This window comes from Mustelus asterias, chromosome 1 (genome assembly GCF_964213995.1).
Source record: "Mustelus asterias chromosome 1, sMusAst1.hap1.1, whole genome shotgun sequence".
Classification (NCBI taxonomy): Eukaryota; Metazoa; Chordata; class Chondrichthyes; order Carcharhiniformes; family Triakidae; genus Mustelus; species Mustelus asterias.
Genome location: NC_135801.1, coordinates 147,411,827 through 147,430,856, shown reverse-complemented (window position 1 = coordinate 147,430,856; position 19,030 = coordinate 147,411,827). Strand labels below are relative to the sequence as shown.

Here is a 19,030-nt window from a genome sequence, read left to right as displayed (position 1 = left end):
CTCCCTGTGTCCACGTGGGTTTCCTCTGGGTGCTCCAGTTTCCTCCCACAGTTCAAAAGACGTGCTGGTTAGATACATTGGCCATGCTAAATTCTCCCTCAGTGTGCCCGAACAGGGGCTGGAGTGTGGTGACTGGGGGATTTTTACAATAACTTCATTGCAGTGTTAATGTAAGCCTGCTTGTGACACTAATTAATAAACTTGAAAAAGCCTACAGGCCAAGAGATGGTAACTGAGATTTCCCCAGTGCGACACGGTGGCATAGTGGTTAGCACTGCTGCCTCACAGCACCAGGGACCTAGGTTCAATTCTTGGCTTGGGTCACTGTCTGTGTGAAGTCTGCACGTTCTCCCCATGTCTGTGTGGGTTTCCTCCGGGTGCTCCCACAGTCTGAAAGATGTGCTGTTTAGGTGCATTGGCCATAATAAATTCTCCCTCAGTGTACCTGAACAGGTGCTGGAGTGTGGCGACGAGGGGATTTTCACAGTAACTTCATTGCAGCGTTAATGTAAGCCTACTTGTGACAAATGAATAAATTTAAGATTGGATATCTGATTTTCGAGAGGTACTGACATGATAGGCTGAATGACCTCCTTCTGGCTATACATTTCTACAATTCTAAGGTGCTATGTATGTATATTTTTTATATAGATCTCTCTTTGAAGCACCATGCTTTTGCAGCAACAGCTGTGTGGTGACCCGATTAAAATGAACCACTTAATTTTGTTTATGGAATCAAATCTATGAAATGTGACACATTTATATTTATTTTTCTTTAATTATTTTTACCAGCAAGAAAATAAAGGTTTAGAGAAATATCCCGGTTGAAAAAAATTAGCCTAAAATATTATTAAAAGTAGAGGGTAGAGAATAATGATGTACAACGTGATCTGAACCATCTGCCTCTGGAAGATTGAAGAGTTCAAAGGTTTAATCCAGATTACTGAAAGCAAACCATTTTCTCAAAAGCACTTGACTAGCTCCCTGCCTTTAAAGTAAAAGCCAGCAGGCTGACTGGTCCTCTGTTCATTTTTCCTTATATATCTATATATCTTCTACCTGCAGCTCTATATCTGATTAATTGTGTCATTGCTAAGATCATGTCTTTTCTGTTGAAATCGATGGTGAGCGGGCAGGTGAAGAATTTAGGACTAGGAGGTGGAGATGAAGAAAAGAAAGAGGAAGGGGGTGCTTCCGACCCTGCAGCTGCGGCAGGCATGACTAGAGAAGAATATGAAGAATACCAAAAGCAGATGGTGGAAGAAAAGTAAGTTCAGCAGAGGCTGTAAATATGATTGAAATGTTTATAATTTTGGTCACATCCAAGGAACAGACAGCATAAATCCACACAAAATAATGACATGGTCTTTACAAGATAATATATAACTTACAAAGCAGTTTGCACCTAAATTTTACCACTTCTGTTTGATAGAATTTTAGATTATTACTTATTTAATGAGCATTATTTATGTCTGTATGTGGATGGCTGAAAAAGTATTTAAAATCCTTTCCCACTCATCTTCATGGATTTGTGCCAGTAATTAGGTTTTTTTTTACTACCTTGGAATAACTAATTACATGTCAATTGACTTCTATCTAAGTTCAGATGGAATTTCCATCAAAAGTATCCATAAATTCCTAAAAGGTTGGGAACATACACAAGCAGCTATCAGCAAAGGATTTGTGTCTATGCTCAAGTTTCTCTGTCCACTTTTCTATGTTTAAGGTGCTTGTTTCCGTCACAAAATGAGAATTGGTCAGTCCCTTTTAAAAAAAGGCATTGCATATAGATCGTCAAATATATTCAGGAAGCACGGCAAACAGGCACATTTATTTTCTTTATTTGAATGTTTGGTGAAATACCTTTTATAATGCTGGTGGGGGGAAAGAAGAAAAATAAAAATAAAACCGTGGCATTACAAACTGAAATATTTGCAATGCCTGTTTCTTTAAGATCAGAAATCTGCAGTTATATTAGATTGGAGCAGACTGAGGACTACAAGGGATGCAAAGAGAGGATTACAATGTAGATATGTCAATGCACAAAAATGGGGTGAATAAGGTTGGTGAATTAGAAGCACAACCGGCAGTGTGGGAATAAGATGTAGTGACATTAATGGAAACATGGCTGAAAAATGGTGATGGCCGGATGCTTAATATTGTCTTCTTCTTCAGCTCTCTGCCTGAAAGCAAGTCAATCCATAGCATCAGAACCATGTTTATGGGTAGGGCATGGAGACAGCCACTGAATCCAGCCTGGTCAGAACTGGGATCAAAACAAGTGCTGTGGAATCTGATCCATACCAGCTGTCCAGTCAATTGCCCAGCCCCACCCCCGGAACCTGAGTTGCTGTGACAATGCACTTTTACATGCATGTTGTAGCCTGAAGCTATGGAGAGACTCCAATTTTGTTTCATCACATGGTTGACCAGGAATCTCCTCGGCTCTTGAAGTTAAAGTTCATTTATTAGCCACAAGTAAGGCTTACATTAACGCTGCAATGAAGTTACTGTGAAATTCCCCTAGTCGCCACATTCCAGCGCCTGTCTGGGTCAATGCACCTAACCAGCACATCTTTCGGACTGTGGGAGGAAACCGGAGCACCCGGAGGAAACTCACGCAGAAATGGGGAGAATGTGCAAACTTCACACAGACAGTGACTCAAGCCAGGAATTGAACCCAGGTCCATGGCGCTGTGAGGCAGCAGTGCTAACAACTGTGCCACTCCATTATTATTTTCCATTAGCATATGTTGGAAGGAGTTATGAGTCGATACATGATCTGTTTGGCTACATTATGAGCACACCTTCCTTGATCATCAATTTCCCGAGAGGGACATGAATCCACAGTGTCTGGCTGAGAGGGAGAGATGTTATTCACTGTGACACAAGGTTTCCCCATGCTTAATATACAAGCACATAAGAGCCTGGATTCTCCCAGTCTGCTGCACCGCTCAAGTAGCGAGGGGCCTTTAGCGGGATTCGCGACCAGCATCCGGCCGATCGTGAGTCTCCCAGGCCCTTTTTTTGCCGTAATCAGTCCCATGTAGGAAAATGGAATGGGCTGATTACCATATGGAAATCTCAATTTTCATATGATTAATGGGCCCGGGACAGTAGTTTCTGAGCCCACTACTGTCTCCACCCACGCTGTTAGAGATCCCCACCAGTGAGGTTTATAACTGCTTCCCATCAACTGGAAGGAGGCATGCTCATCCCACTGGTGGGGACAGAAGCCATTAAGGGCCCCTTGCTAGGTCAGGGGAAAGGGGGGTATCCTTGGGCAGTGCCAGCTTGGCACCCTGGCACTGCCCATCAAGCACCGGGCAGTGCCAAGGGGCTGGCCCAGGAGGAGGGTGGTTGGGAAGGCTGGTGGTCAGAGGGGGGGCATTGGGGATAACATTGGGAAGGCCAGGGATCAGGAAGCCTGCAATGGGTGGGCCAGTGCATATGCGCTGATCTCCCCCCTGAGTGTTCGGCACATGTACAGTGGCCCACTCAGCATTATGCTGCCGATCTCTCCAACAGGATGAGACCCCACCCCCCACTTTTCAGCCTGAGTCCCTCTATGGCACTCTGTGATGCACAGAGTATAGGAGATTCATTCAGGTTAGTACACCCAAAAAACGGGCAGGAAAATGTCCCATGGGCACTTAGTTTTTTGTGAGAATCTCGGCCAAGGTGTTCAGAAAAGATGGGGAAGGGAAAAAAGTGAGGTGAGCTGCCAGTATTGAGTAGGGAAGATATTGCAGTGTTAGAAAGAGGGAATGTCCTTGGGAGAGCAAGGACATTAGGCACAATTTTACCACCTCACCATGCCCGGCAAACAGCGCAATGAGCCAAGAAGCAAGCATGCAATGCTAAAAATCTGATTGGCGCCTGGTGCCAAATGGTTTCTATGTTCCCGGCCCCTCTCCAATGACGTGAACCATGACGTGAAATGGTGTAAAACTGATTAGTGTATTTAAAGTAGCATTTAAATATGAATTGCCCACCAGACACCCTGGCAGTGGCCACCAGCCACCCTGGTGGCACCAGTTGGGCACCCAGATGATGCCAGTTGGAGACTCCGGTGGGCACCACCAGTGTGCTAGGAGCAGTGCCAGGGCTGTGGAGCCTGGGTGGGGATCGTGACAGTAGTGTTATGCGAAGGGGCCTGTGCATGGGTGGATTGTGGTGAGGGTCATGCTGGGCGGGGTAGGGGGAGGGGGCATGTCAAGGGTCATGGAAGGGGGTGGTATGGCGGGGAGGCCCTGATGCTCCAATGTGGGTGACCAGTGTTGTGGGGGGGAATATGCCACCCCGAGGGGGGTCCCGATGTCCGTGAAGGGTGGAAGGGGGTCTCCCAGTGCACTGTGAGATTGGAGCACCTTTCCAAATCGGTGTCCCAGCTTGCTGTAGCCGGGTTCACTGGCATGTTTAGGCCCCACTCCATCCCCACCAACCCCGCCCCCCCCACCCCCCCTGCCACCCCCACTCCCCCTCAATACCGAAAACTCCCAAAAAGTGACTGAATGTCAAAAACCACGATGCAGAGTGCACCTGAGAAACTGGTGTGCTTCACCCCATTTTTCTTGCCGTTATAACACTTGGAACTTTTTGGGGAAAATTCCACCCATCAACTATTTTATTAGAGTTATGAAGTAAAAATGGTAAGATCACACTACTTGGGGTATTCAATAGGCCTCCAAATAATGAGTGGAGTAACAAATCAATAAATAAACTTAAAAAAAGAAGTTTAACTTCCTTTCAGCACAACGAGAAAGGAGGATCTGGTGCTAGAAAATGATGTGGACTAAGTGAACCAAATATCTGCGTGGGAACACTTGGGACTGATCATTGAATCATAAGGTTTAGATTAGTACTGTAGAAGAGCAAGGAATACTATAGAATTTCTAAACTGGAAGAGGGTTAAATTCAATGTGATGAGAAAAAATCTAGACAGGTTAAAATGAAGGCCAACAGGAAAAAATGTAAAGAAATATGGATGATCTTTAAGGAAGAGATGCTTCAGGTACAGGCTAGGTATATTGCAACATGGGGAAAAGGTAAGGAAACACTATACCTTGGATGATAAAGGAGGTATGATGAAACAAAAAAGTAGGGTGAATGATATATGTTCGGTGAATTCTTCATGTGTGAACCAGGTCAAATATAATAGGTTGAGAGGGAAGTTAAAGAGGAAAATAACACTGGCAAAGAGAGAGTATAAGAAAGGAATGGTAGTCAACATTGAAGAGAGCCCAAAAATCTTCCATCAACATGCTAATAGTAAGCAGGTAGTAAGAGGTGGAGTGGGTCCTATTATGGACAAAAGGAATGATATATGCTTGAAGGTGCATTGGTGGAAGGATTGTATGAGAAGTCATGGTAATGGGTTTTTTTGGACAGTAACGGTTTTTTGGACAGTAAGGGTTTTTTTGGACAGTTGGGGTTTTTTGGAAAGTTGGTTGTTAGTTTATTCCCCAAGGATCAATGCTAGGACACTGCTTTTTTTGCTGTGCGGAAATGACTTGGAACTTGTGATGTGGAGTAAAATGTTGATACTTGCCAAGAATACCAAACTTGACACCAAGATAGCATTTGACTGAGTGTGGCATTGAAGAGCCCCAGCAAAACTGGAGTCAACAGGAGTTGGGGGAAAACTCTCTGCTAGTTGGAGTCATACCTGGCGCAAAAGAAGACTGTTGTGGTGGTTGAATGTCACTCTTATCAGCTCCAGGTCATTATTGCATGGGTTTCTTTAGTGTAGTGACTTAGGCCCAACAATCTCCAAATGCTTCATCAATGACCTTTCTTCCATTATAAGGTCAGAAATGGGGATGTTCACTGGTGACTGCATAATGTTCACTGCCACTCACAACTTCTCAGATACTGAAGCAGTCCATGCCCAAATGCTGTAAGACTTGGACAATGTCTGGGGTTGGCACATAGGATGCATACCATACAAGTGCCAGGCAATAACCATCTCCAACAAAAGAGGATCTAAACATCACCCCTTGACATTCAATGGCATTACCATTGCTACAACCCCCACTATCAACGTTTTGGGTGTTACCATTGACCAGAAATTGAACCGGACTAACCATGTAAAAACTATAGCTACCAGAGCAGGTTAAAAGCTAGGTAGAGTAGAGACCATCATAACATTTAAGAAGTATTTAGATGTGCTTACAATGCCAAGGCACACAAGGCTATATGCCAAGTGCTGAAAAACGAGATCAAAATAGTTGATGGTTTGTCTTTGACTGGTGCAGATGTGATGGGCTGAAGGACCTTTTCCTATGACTCTATATTGTTGCAGCAAGCAACTTACTTCCTGACCCTCCAAATCCTATTCACCAACTATAAGGCACAAGTCTAAGTTTAAGTTTATTTATTAGTGTCACAAGTAGGCTTACATTAACAGGAGTGTAATGGAATACTCTCCACTTACCTGGATGAGTGCAGCTCCAATACACTCAAGAAGAATGACACCATCCAGTACAAAGCCAGCTTGACTGCTACCCCATCCACAAACATTCAGTCCCTCCACCATCGATGAACAATGGTGGCAGGGTCTACCATCTACAAGAACTCACCAAGGTTCCTTAGGCAGCACCTTCCAAACCCATTACCTCTATCATCTAGAAACACTGCTGTGAAATTCCCTTGTCACCACATTCCGGAGTCTGTTCGGGTCAATGCACCTAACCAGCACGTTTTTCAGACTGCGGGAGGAAACTGGAGCACGTGGAGGAAACCATGCAGACACGGGGAGAACTTGCAAACTCCACACAGACAATAACCCAAGCTGGGAATCGTAACCGGGTCCCTGGCGCTGTGAGGCAGCAGTGCTAACCACTGTGCCACCATGCTGCCACAAGGACAAGAATAGCAGATACCCGGGAACACTACCACCTGGACGTTCCCCTCCAAGCCACGCAATATCCTAACTTGGAAATTGTAATAACTCCACAGAGGTGAAGGTCCCATCACCAAAAGTTCCTTTATTTACAAGACATACTATACAACAGAGTGCTCCCTGTGTGCTCCCTGTATCAGCAGGCAGAGAGACTGACACTAAAAGAGAAAATGCTGGAAAATCTCAGCAGGTCTGACAGCATCTATAAGGAGAGAAAAGAGCTGACATTTCGAGTCCAGTCGACTCCCTGTCAAAGGGTCGTCTGGACTTGAAACATCAGCTCTTTTCTCTCCTTACAGATGCTGCCAGGCCTGGTGAGATTTTTCAGCATTTTCTCTTTTGGTTTCAGATTCTAGCATCTGCAGGAATTTGCTTTTATAGAGAGACTGACACACCTGCTTTAAATAAGGGACATGAGGTTCCCTGATTGGGCCAAGAGTTCATACTCCAGCAGGCCAACCTCATTTGCCTGACTGAAGTCATCACAGAAACATATTACTGTTTCTTCGCTGTCGCTGGGTCAAAATCCTGACATTCTCTCCTTCGCAGCATTGTGGGTGTACATGTATGGAGATGCCAGCGTTGGACTGGGGTGAACATGGTAAGAAGTCTCACAACACCAGGTGTTGTGAGACTTCTTACGGTGTACATATACCTCAGGGACTGCAGTGATTCAAGAAGACAGCACACCACCACCTTCCGAAAGGAAACTAAGGATGGGCAATAAATGTTGACCTAGCCAGTGACACCCAATAACATCCTGTAAATTAAGTTTAAAAAAGAGGAACTGGTGCATGTACTTTATTTAGATTTTCAGAAGGCATTTGATAAAGTACCACATCAAAGGTAATTGTGGAAAATAAATGATCATGGTATATGGAAAGATCATGCATTACATATGGACATGGAGAGAAGATTGTCTGGCAACAGGACATAGTGAATGGGCATAAATGGATCTTTTGCAGTTTGGAAAGATGTAGAGTGGTGTGCCATAGGGATGAATGCTGAGACATCAATTTATTGCAGATTATATAAATAACTTGGATTAAGTGTTTAAAGGAATGATTGCCAAATTTGTAAATGACACAAATATAGGTAAAGTAAGTTGTGAAGTGGACATAGGAGGCTATAAAAAGATATAGATTGGTTAAATGAGTGGGCAAAGATCTGGCTAATGGAGTACAATGTGGGAAAATGTGAAGTTGTTAATTTTGGCAGGAAGAATAAAGAGAAGCATATTATCTAAACAATGAGAGATTACAGAGCAGAGGATCTGGGTGTCATAGTGCATGAATCACAAAAGGCTAGTGTGCAACTACAGCACGTACTTAGCAAAGCTAATAGAATGTTAATTCTTATTATTAGGGAATTGAATAAAAAGTTTGGGAGGTTAACATAGAAACTAGAAGCAGGAGTAGGTCATCAGGCCCTTCAAGCCACCATTCATTTTGATAATCGAATTCAATATCCTAATACCACCTTCGCCCCATATCCCTTGATAGCTTTAGCCCCAAGAGCTATAGCTAACTTCCTCTTGAAATCAGACAACAGTTAGACCTCAATTACATTCTGTGTAGTGAATTCCACACATTCACCATCCTCTGGATGAAAACATTTCCCCTCACCTCAGTTCTAAAAGGTTTATACCTTATCCTCAAACTATGACCCCTTGTTCTGGACTCCCCCACCATTGGGAACATTCTTTCTGAATCTACCCTGTCTAACACTGTTAGAATTTTGTAAGTTTCTGTGAAATTCACTCTCACTCTTCTAAACTTCAGCAAATATAATCCTAACTGACTTAGTCTCTCCTCATATGACAGACCTGTCATGCCAGGAATTAGCCTGGTAAACCTTTGCTGTACTCCCTCTATAGCAAGGAGATCCTTCCTCAGATAAGGACACCAAGACTGCACACAATACTTTAGGTGTGGCCTCACCAATGCCCTGTACAATTGCAGCAAAATGTCCCTATCCCTATACACAAATCCTCGCGCTATGAAGGCCAACATACCATGTGCCTTCTTTACTGCCTGTTGTACCTGCATGGTTATGCTCTGGTTCTGCAGGGAACCAGTGAGAGTATATACAGAGTACTGTGTACGGTGTTGTTAACATTAATTAAGGAAGGTGTAAATTTGGATTGGATCTGGGATTCAGGCTGGGATTGGATCTGCTGGAGTTTTGAAGAGTAAGAGGCGATTTGATTGAATCATATAAGATCCTGAGGGGTCTTGACAATGTGGATGTGGAGAGGATGTTTCCTCTTGTGGGAGAATCTAGAACTAGATTTCACTGTTTAAATATAAGGGTTTGCCCATTCAAAATTTATAATTTATAATCATCTAGAAAGGAATAATTTGATTAGGGATAGTCAACATGGTTTTGTGAAGGGTAGGTCGTGCCTCACAAACCTTATTGAGTTCTTTGAGAAGGTGACCAAAAATGTGGATGAGGGTAAAGCAGTTGATGTGGTGTATATGGATTTCAGTAAAGCGTTTGATAAGGTTCCCCACAGTAAGCTATTGCAGAAGATGCGGAAGCATGGGATTGAGGGTGATTTAGCGGTTTGGATCAGGAATTGGCTAGCTGTAAGAAGACAGAGGGTGGTGGTTGATGGGAAATGTTCATCCTGGAGTTCAGTTACTAGTGGTGTACTGCAAGGATCTGTTTTGGGGCCACTGCTGTTTGTCATTTTTACAAATGACTTGGATGAGGGTGTAGAAGGATGGGTTAGTAAATTTGCAGATGACACTAAAGTTGGTGGAGTTGTGGACAGTGCGGAAGGTTGTTGCAGGTTACAGAGGGACATAGATAAGCTGCAATGCTGGGCTGAGAGGTGGCAAATGGAGTTCAATGCGGAAAAGTGTGAGGTGATTCACTTTGGAAGGAGTAACAGGATTACAGAGTACTGGGCTAATGGTAAGATACTTGGTAGTGTGGATGAGCAGAGAGATCTCGGTGTCCATGTGCATAGATCCCTGTAAGTTGGCACCCAGGTTGATAGGGTTGTTAAGAAGGCGTACGGAGTGTTACCTTTTATTGGTAGAGGGATTGAGTTTCAGAGCCAGGAGGTCATGTTGCATCTGTACAAAACTCTGGTGCGGCCACACTTGGAGTATTGCGTACAGTTCTGGTCACTGCATTATAGGAAGGATGTGGATGCATTGGAAAGGGTGCAGAGGATGTTGCCTGGTTTGGTGGGAAGGTCTTCTGAGGAAAGGCTGAGGGACTTGAGGTTGTTTTCGTTAGAGAGAAGAAGGTTAAGAGGTGACTTAATAGAGGCATACAAGATGATCAGAGGATTAGATAGGGTGGATAGTGAGAGCCTTTTTCCTTGGATGGTGATAGCTAGCACGAGGGGACATAGCTTTAAATTGAGGGGTGATAGATATAGGACAGATGTCAGAGGTAGGTTCTTCACTCATAGAGTGGTAAGGGTGTGGAATGCCCTGCCTGCAGCAGTAGTGGACTCGTCAACATTAAGGGCATTTAAATGGTCATTGGATAAACATATGGATGATATTGGAATAATGTAGGTTAGATGGGCTTTAGATTGGTTTCACTGGTCGGCACAACATCGAGGGCAGAAGGGCCTGTACTGCACTGTAAGGTTCTATGTTCTATGTTCTAAAATGGAGATGAGGCCATTTTTTTTCTTTCAGAGGTTCGTGAGTCTGTGAAACTCTCTTCCTGAAAAGATGATGGAAGAATAGTCTGAGTATTTTAAGGCAGAAATGGATGAATTCTTGGTAAGCAAGGGGTGATATGTTATCGGGGTAGGCTGGCTGCAGATTTGAGATTTCTATCAGATCAGCCATTATCTTATGAAATGGCAGAGCAGACTCAAGGTATCTACACCTGCTTCTTATGAACACCTAGAAAATCAGAACATGATTAGGCCAGGGCCACTCAGCAACTGACCTCATTACTGCCTTGGTTCAAACATGGAAAAACAGCTAAACAAGGGCCGAGGAGAAAGCGATTGCCCTTGACATCAGGGCTTCAAAACTGGAGTCAATGGGAATCAGGGGGGAAACTCTCCACATATCTAACTCAAAGAAAAAGGGTTGTGTTTGTTTGAGGTCTATTATCTCAGTTCTGGAACAACACTACAGGATTTCCTCAGGACAGTGTGCTTGGCCCAACCATCTTCAGCTGCTTCATTAATGATCTTCCTCTCATTATAAGATGATGATCGCACAATGTTCAGCACCATTCACAATTCCTGAGATAGTGAAGCAGCCTATGATAATATGGACTATTTCCTGGACAACATTCAGACTTGGGCTGATAAGTGTCAAGTAACCTTTGCACCACACAAGTGCCAGGCAAGGACCATCTCCAACAAGAGAGAATCTAACCATCTCCCCCTGACATTCAATAGTATTATCATCATTAATCTCCACTCTCAACATCCTGGAGGTTACCACTGACCACAACTGAACTGGACCAGCCATATAAATACTGTGGCCACAACACCAGGTCAGGGATTGGAAACTGTCGAGAGCAACTCACCTCCTGATTTCTCAAAGCGTGTCCATCATCTACAAGGCACAATTCAGGAGTGTGATGGAATACTTTCCACTTGTGCAGCTCCAAACACACTCAAGAAGCTCACCATCATCTAGGACAAAGCACCTTGCTTGATTGGCACCCCATCCACTATCTTCAACATTCACTCCCTCCAGCACCGATGCTTACTAGCGGCAGTGTGTATCATCTACAAGATGCACTGCAGCAATTCACAAAGGATCTTTCGATAGCACCTTCCAAACCCATGTTCTCTTCCACCAAGATGGACAAGGACAGAACACCACCACTTACAGGTTCCCTTCCAAGCTTCACACCATTCTGACTTGGAAATGTATCACCATTCCTTCACAGATGCTGGGTTGAAATCCTAGAACTGCCTAAACTGCTTTCCCAAAAGCAGTTTACTGACACCACATGGACTGCAGCAATTTAAGAAGGTAGCTTACCACCAGCTTTGCAAGGGCAATTAAGAGTGGGCAATTGTTGCTGCCCTAATGGTGGCACAGTGGTTAGCACTGCTGCACACAGCACCAAGGACCTAGGTTCGATTCCCAGCTTGGGTCACTGTCTGTGTGGAGTTTGCATGTTCTCCCCATGTCTGCGTGGGTTTCCTCTGGGTGCTCCGGTTTCCTCCCACAGTCCAAAGGTGTGCAGGTTAGGTTGATTGGCCATGCTAAATTGACCCGATTTTTGGAAGATTAGCAGGGTAAATATGTGGGGTTACGGGGATAGGGAGGGATTGTTGTCGGTGCAGACTCGATGGGCCAAATAGCCTCCTTCTGTACTGTAAGGATTCTATGATTCTATGACCAATGATGCTCACATCCTGTGAAATAATGCTTAAAGATGTGCCAGTCTGAATCTTGATTTTAATCTTTTTGCATTGGGACAGAGGTCTATATATTTGGTCATTCACCCTCACTCTGGAGAAATGTTTATTTCTTTACTACAGCCATTTCCACCCCCTTTGCCTTTTGTTCCATGACATCTTTGGCATTTAATCTCCCCCGCCCTCTACCTTGCCCCTGACCTTCCCTTTTGTTCTTACTCCTCTTCCATGTTTTCAGTGGCATAAAAACCCATCACATCAGGATTTCCCTTCAGTTTTGAAGTGTCTATTCGACTCAGAATGTTAATTGTGTTCCTCTCTCCACAGCTGCTGTTTCACCAGCTGAGTTTTTCCAGGACTTCCTGCTTTTATTACAGAAAATTAACTTACAGTTACATCAAGCATTTAGGATGGGAAATGGTATGTTGACCTTCATTGTAAGGAGTTTGGAGTACAACACTAAGAAAGTCCTTCTCGCAACAGAGACCACCTGGCATAATGTGGATTCTGTATTTAAGGAAAGATACACATGCCTTGGAGGAGGCAAAATAAAGGCTTATTAAATTGATTCTCAGGATGAGAGGATGTCCTCTATGAAGAAATTAACCAGCTGAGGCCTATATGTTCTAGAATTTAGAAGAATGAGAGGTGATCTCATTAAAATATATAAGATTCTGAGAGGGCTTTGCAGGGTACATGCTGAGAGGCTGTTTCACCTGGCTGGGGAGTCTAAACCTAAGGTGCATGGTCATAGGATAAGCGTTTGGCCATTTAGGGTTGAGATGGGGATTTTTTCTTAGTGGGTTGGAAATCTTTGGAAGTCATTGCCACAGAGATCTGTGAATAATCAGCCAGTGAGTATATTAAAAACTGAGATTTAACGATTTTCAGAAGCTAAGGGAATTAAGACATATGGGAGTTGGGCAGCAAGGTGGAGTTGAGATCAAAGATCAGCCATGATCCAGTAGAATATCAGAGGGGGCTTGAAGAGTCATATGGCCTATTCCTGCTCCAAGTCATATGTCGCTTTGTCCATATGGTCAAGGGGGCAGCATGATGGGACAGTGGTTGGCACTGCTGCCCCACAGCGCCAGGGATCCGGGTTCAATTCTTGGCTTGCGTCACTGTCTGTATGGAGTTTGCACATTCTCCCCATGTCTGCATGGGTTTCCTCCGGGTGCTCCGGTTTCTTCCCACAGTCGGAAAGGTGTGCTGGTTAGGTGCATTGACCCTGACAGATGCCAGAGTGTGGCGACTAGGGGAATTTCACAGTAACTTCATTGCAGTGTTAATGTAAGCCTTACTTGTGACTAATAAATAACATACTATAATAATAATATATGAACTGTTACCGTTGTAATGGATGAAAAAGCAACATGTTTGGCCACAGCAATATCCTACAAACAGCATTGTGATAATGACCAGATAATGTTCTGTTTAAACTGATGTTACTTGAGGGATAAATATTCGTGATGTTTGTGTTCTTACTTCAATATAGCCCATGGGATTTTTATTGTTTAGTTTAGGATGGACAGGGATTCAGTTAACTTCCTATCCGTAAGATGACACTTCTGATGGTGAACACTTTCTCCAGTACCAGAGTGCCGGCCTTTTTTTGTGCTTAGGTTTCTGGAGTGGAACTTAAGTCGATTAAATTCTGATTCAGAGGCAGAGGTGTTATCACTGAGCCAGATAAGGGAGATAATCCCTTCTAAGCAGTGGAATGCAGCCATGCTAGCCATCAACACAAATTCCTTAATAGCTCATGTGACAGATTCCTTCATTTTGATGTCCATTGAATCCCTACAGTGCAGAGGAGGCTATTCGACCTATCGAGTCTGCATTGACTTTCTGAAAGAGCATGTTCCCCAGACCTTCCCCTCCGTCCTATCCCTGCATTCTCCACTGGCTAATCCACTGAACCTACACCATCTTTGGATACTAAGTGGCAATTTAGCATGATCAGTCATCTAATCTGCGCATCTTTGGACTGTGGGAGGAAACCAGAGCAGCCGAAGGAAATCCACAGGGGGAGAACTGTGCAAACTCCACACAGTCACCTGAGGCCGGAATTGAACCCGGGTCCTTGGTGCTGTGAGGCAGCAGTGCTAACCACTGTGCCACCCTTTTCAATCAATGGTGAACACCACTTCCACGACGCGTGCTTCTAGAACACTCACCATAGATATTCGGCCTTTGTAAAGGGACAATGATACACATATTTAAAGGAAAAATAATCTGCTCTTCTTTAGTGTTAAGGTGATAATTCCAATCTGGATTCTCTCGTGGGCCCACAACTGAACAGATTGTTCTGGAAGTTTAAGTCTATGCTCAAGATCCAATTTTGCTGCCTTCTGGACACATTTACCACCACTCCAGCAGACCCCAACAAAATGATAGTGCAAATGCAACAGAACAACCATGGATTTTTTAGATTTATGATTATTATATAATTGAGTGATATAATCAACCATTTGTGAATGATTTGAAACAATTGCATGAATGTAACAGGAAACATGAAAAAATGCCTTAATCAAATATGATTTCCGCTAAATGTAATCTGTTCAATTTGCCAGTAGCCTCCAATCCCAAATCTATTTCATCCCATTAAACTACCTACACATTTTCTGCAGTCTTGACTTTAGTAAGGCATTTGACAAGGTCCCACATGGCAAACTGGTACAAAAATTAAAATCACATGGGATTCGGGATGGGCTGGCTAGATGGATACGGACAGAGAGTAGCGGTGGAAGGGTGTTTTTCAGAATGGAAATCAGTAGCTAGAGGTGTTCTGCAGGGATCATTGCTGAGACCTCTGTTATTTGTAGTATGTATAAATGATCTGGAGGAAAATGCGAGTGGTCTGATAACTAAGTTTGCGGATGTCACAAAGATTGGTGGAGTTGCTGATAGTGCCGGGGATTGTCAGAGAATACAACAGGATATAGATAGATTGGAGACTTGGGCACAGAAATAGCAGGTGGAGTTTAATCCAGACAAATGTGAAGTGGTGCATTTTGGAGGATCAAATTTAGGCGTGAATTATACTGTACATGGCAGAACCCTTAGGAACATTAACATACAGAGGGATCTGGGCGTACAGGTCCACAGTTTCCTAAACATGGCAACACAGGTGGCCAAGGTGATTAAGAAGACATATGGCATGATTGTCTTCATCAGCCGGGGCATTGAGTACAAGGGTTGGAAAATCATTTTGCAGCTATATAAAAACTTGGTTAGGCCGCATTTGGAGTAGTGCATGCAGTTCTGGTCACCACACCATCAGAAGGATATGGAAGCTTTGGAGAGACTGCAAAGAAAGTTCACCAGGATGTTGCCTGGTCTTGAGGGCATTGACTATGAGGAGATGTTGAATAAACTAAGATTGTTCTCACTGGAAAGACAGAGGCTGAGGGGAGACATGACAGGGGTCTACAAAATTATGAGAGGGCTAGACAGGATGGATAGTCAGAGGCTTTTTCCCAGGGTGGAAGTGTCAATTACAAGGGGTCACAGGTTCAAGGTGAGAGGGGGAAAGTTTAAGGGAGATATGCAGAGGAAGATTTTCATGCAGAGTGTGGTGGGTGCCTGGAACTTGTTGCCAGAGGAGGTGATGGAAGCAGGCACATTAGCAACATTTAAGAGGCATCTGGATGGGTACATGAATAGGAAGGGAATATAGGGATACGGACCGAGTGCAGGCAGAAGGATTCCTTTTTTAGTTTAGTTAGGGCATCATGATCAGCACGGGCTTGGATGGCTGAAGGGCCTGTTCCAGTGCTGTACTTTTCTTTGTTCTTTGTTCTTTTTTTGTCTCTCCTACTCTATCCAATATTACCCCGTAGAGATCAGTATCTGCAAGGGACTGGTTTACTGGGCTGACATACCTTCAGTAAATACATTTGAATGATAAGTGAGAAGTTTTAAATGATTGTTAAGTTCATTGAAGTTTCAGTAGCATGAACCCAGTTTGTGGTGAGTGTGGGCCCACTGTTTAGACCTACAAGTCATTGAAAACAAATGTGGGTGTTTCATTTAGTGAAGCCATAAAGAAGAATAGTGTAGGAAAAGAAACTGGCCAAAAAAAACGTCAGTATGTAATAATGAGTTAAGATGCCAAGAACAAACCTAAATCAGTAACCTAGATCTCGGTATCTGGTCTTAACCCTCTCAATTCTTGATAAAAGAATTTCTTTATTAAGTTTTTTTCCCCTTCCGTATTTTTAGTGGCACAAAAAGGGAGAGGTTTGGACACTTAATATTCCTGGATATAAGAATAGGTAGGGAAGATTTTAAAAAAAGTGACTAGCAGCTTTGATTAAGGAAAATATTGTGGTGCTAGGACGAATTACTGGCCTGGAAGAGTCAAAGCCAGAACCTATTATTTGGAGGTAAGGAACAATAAAGGAATGGTAACCTACTTGGGTATTTTCCACGTGCTTTGCTCGAAGATAGGTCCTTGTCTCATTGTTTGCTGATGTTACATCCTGAGCTGTTTTGATTTGATTTGATTTGATTTATTATTGTCACATGCATTAGCATACAGTGAAAAGTATTGTTTCTTGCGCGCTATACAGACAGAGCATACCGTTCATACAGAAGGAAATGAGAGAGTGCAGAATGTAGTGTTACCGTCATAGCTAGGGTGTAGGGAAAGATCAATTTAATGCTAGGTAGGTCCATTCAAAAGTCTGACGGCAGCAGGGAAGAAGCTGTTCAAATCAAATCATGGCAGTTTTTTTGCCACTGCCTTCCGCTCTCAGGGGCAGGGTGAGGAGGCAGCTCCAAAGTCTACCTCAGCTGGAATGGGAATTGAACCTGCGCTGTAGTAGTCATCCTGAATCACTCACCAGCTAACAGAAAGACGGCAAGTTTCATTGTGCTGAATTTTATGTGCAGGGTTGACTCTGCCTCCTGGCTGAAAAGTCAGGGGCAAATAAACTTAAAAATGTAAACACTCGTGGCCCTAAGCCAATTTTATGGCTATCAGTTCCTTGATTGACTCAGGGTGAGACTGCTTCCCCCATTTGAGAGGAAGTCCTGTCTCTGAAAGTTGTCGGCCAATAGGGTCTTCCACTGTGGTCAGTTTGGTAGATCCCGGTGAGGGGTTGCAAGACTGGATTTGGGAAAGTGCTAGGGGAAATATGCAGAGGTGGCGGGGCAGGGAAGTAACATGGAGATGACCTCAATTGGGCACAGGGTTTCTGAACAGGAAGGAACACAAAGCCAGTGGCAAAAAGGCTGCTAGGTTTTACCTACACAGGTATTTGCTGTCGCTGGTAAAATACCAACAGTGGTGGGGAAAGACCTGTAAGTGGTCAGTAATTGGCCCCGTTGTGGATAAAATAGCAGTAGAAGTGGATAGGCAATGGTCACAGTAGTCTCTGCCATGACAGTTGGTATTACAGGCCCTTCTCCTGCCAGCCAGGTGGTGGAGGCATGAGGGGTGGGGAGAAGGGAGTAAGACAAGAGTCGATGGAGGGTGGTGGGGGGCGGGGGGGGGGGGGGGGAGTTAAGAACTGGCAGATAAAATGTAATGTAGCAATGAGCAGCCTTTAGAGAGGAACTGTTAAATCTAGACACACTCCCACAAGAGGGAAAGTTTAACACTGGTGGTGGGGAAGTTTTCAGGCACAACTTGTGGGGCCGAAGGGCCTGTTTTTGTGATGTAGTTTTTCTTTTTTCGATGTTCTATGTAATCTGAGAGAAAGTCAATAGCCACATGGACAAGCATAGACGAACAAAGGAGAATCCGCATGGATTTTGGAAGAGCAGAGTATTGCTACAGTAACAGGAGGGTGGTTGAGGGCAGTGCAGTTGATTTTCAAAAGGTGTTTGATGAAGTTCCACATGACAGGAAGATGGTTGTGGCTGTTGGAGGCCGATTTTCTCAGTCCCAAAACATCTACAGGTGTTCCTCAGAGCAGGATCCTTGGTCCAACAATCATCAGTTGTTTTGTCAATGATCTTCCTTCCATCATGGGGTCAGAAGTGGGGATGTTTGCTGATGATTTACAGTGTGCAGTTTCATTCACAACTCCTTGGATACTAAATCAGTCTGTGACCACAGGCAGCACGATATGGACAACATTTCTACTTGGACTGATAAGTAACACATAATATTTATGCCACACTATCGTGAGGCAATGACCATCTCCTACAAGAGAGTATCTAGCCAACTTTCCATGGTGTTCAACAGCAAAATTACCATCACTGAATCATAGAGGCATTTACAGTACAGAAGGAGGCTATTTGACCCATCATCCAATACTGTCAATCCCACTCTCACATTCGGCCCCCATGGCCCTGCAAGGTTATTTCCTTCAAATACCATGCTGACATGCACCTCCTCCTGTAGACCTACACAATGCCTGCTTCACTGACCTCTTGGTCTTCTCCCACTGACAGGGCTGCCCTGCTGGCTGGAGGTTCAGGAATGCTGACTCAACTGCAGGAAGCCTTACGCGGATGGCTTGGAATTCAGGAAGCCTTGAGAAAATTCTGACTGGAATGTAGGGTGCTTTTGAATGCATTCTGAAGCAGGCTGCCCTTTAAAGATGGTGTGAGCACATCTCTTGGCATCAGCTGACACTGTAGTCACCACCTTATTAGCTGCCATCAACCGCTGAGTGGTTGGCTTGTTTGGTTGTCAATTAATTGGTCAGTTGCCTTGAAAGCTTGATACGGTTGTGGATCAGGTTAGGGGTGTAAGCACCACCTGCCTAACACTCCTTGCCTATTCACATAAAATCAGACATTGG

At 44.0% G+C, this 19,030-nt stretch overlaps 1 protein-coding gene across 1 annotated transcript in view; it reads left to right on the top strand.

Annotated features, from left to right (window-relative positions):
* The first annotated feature begins 1,100 nt into the window (after nucleotides 1-1,100).
* The window catches only part of cplx4a (complexin 4a), a 53,545-nt gene continuing 35,615 nt past the window's right edge, over nucleotides 1,101-19,030 (top strand). Inside the window, exon 1 of the mRNA XM_078225058.1 lies at nucleotides 1,101-1,267. Within this exon, the coding sequence (XP_078081184.1) occupies nucleotides 1,101-1,267 (167 nt within the window). The remainder of the gene's footprint in view (nucleotides 1,268-19,030) is intronic.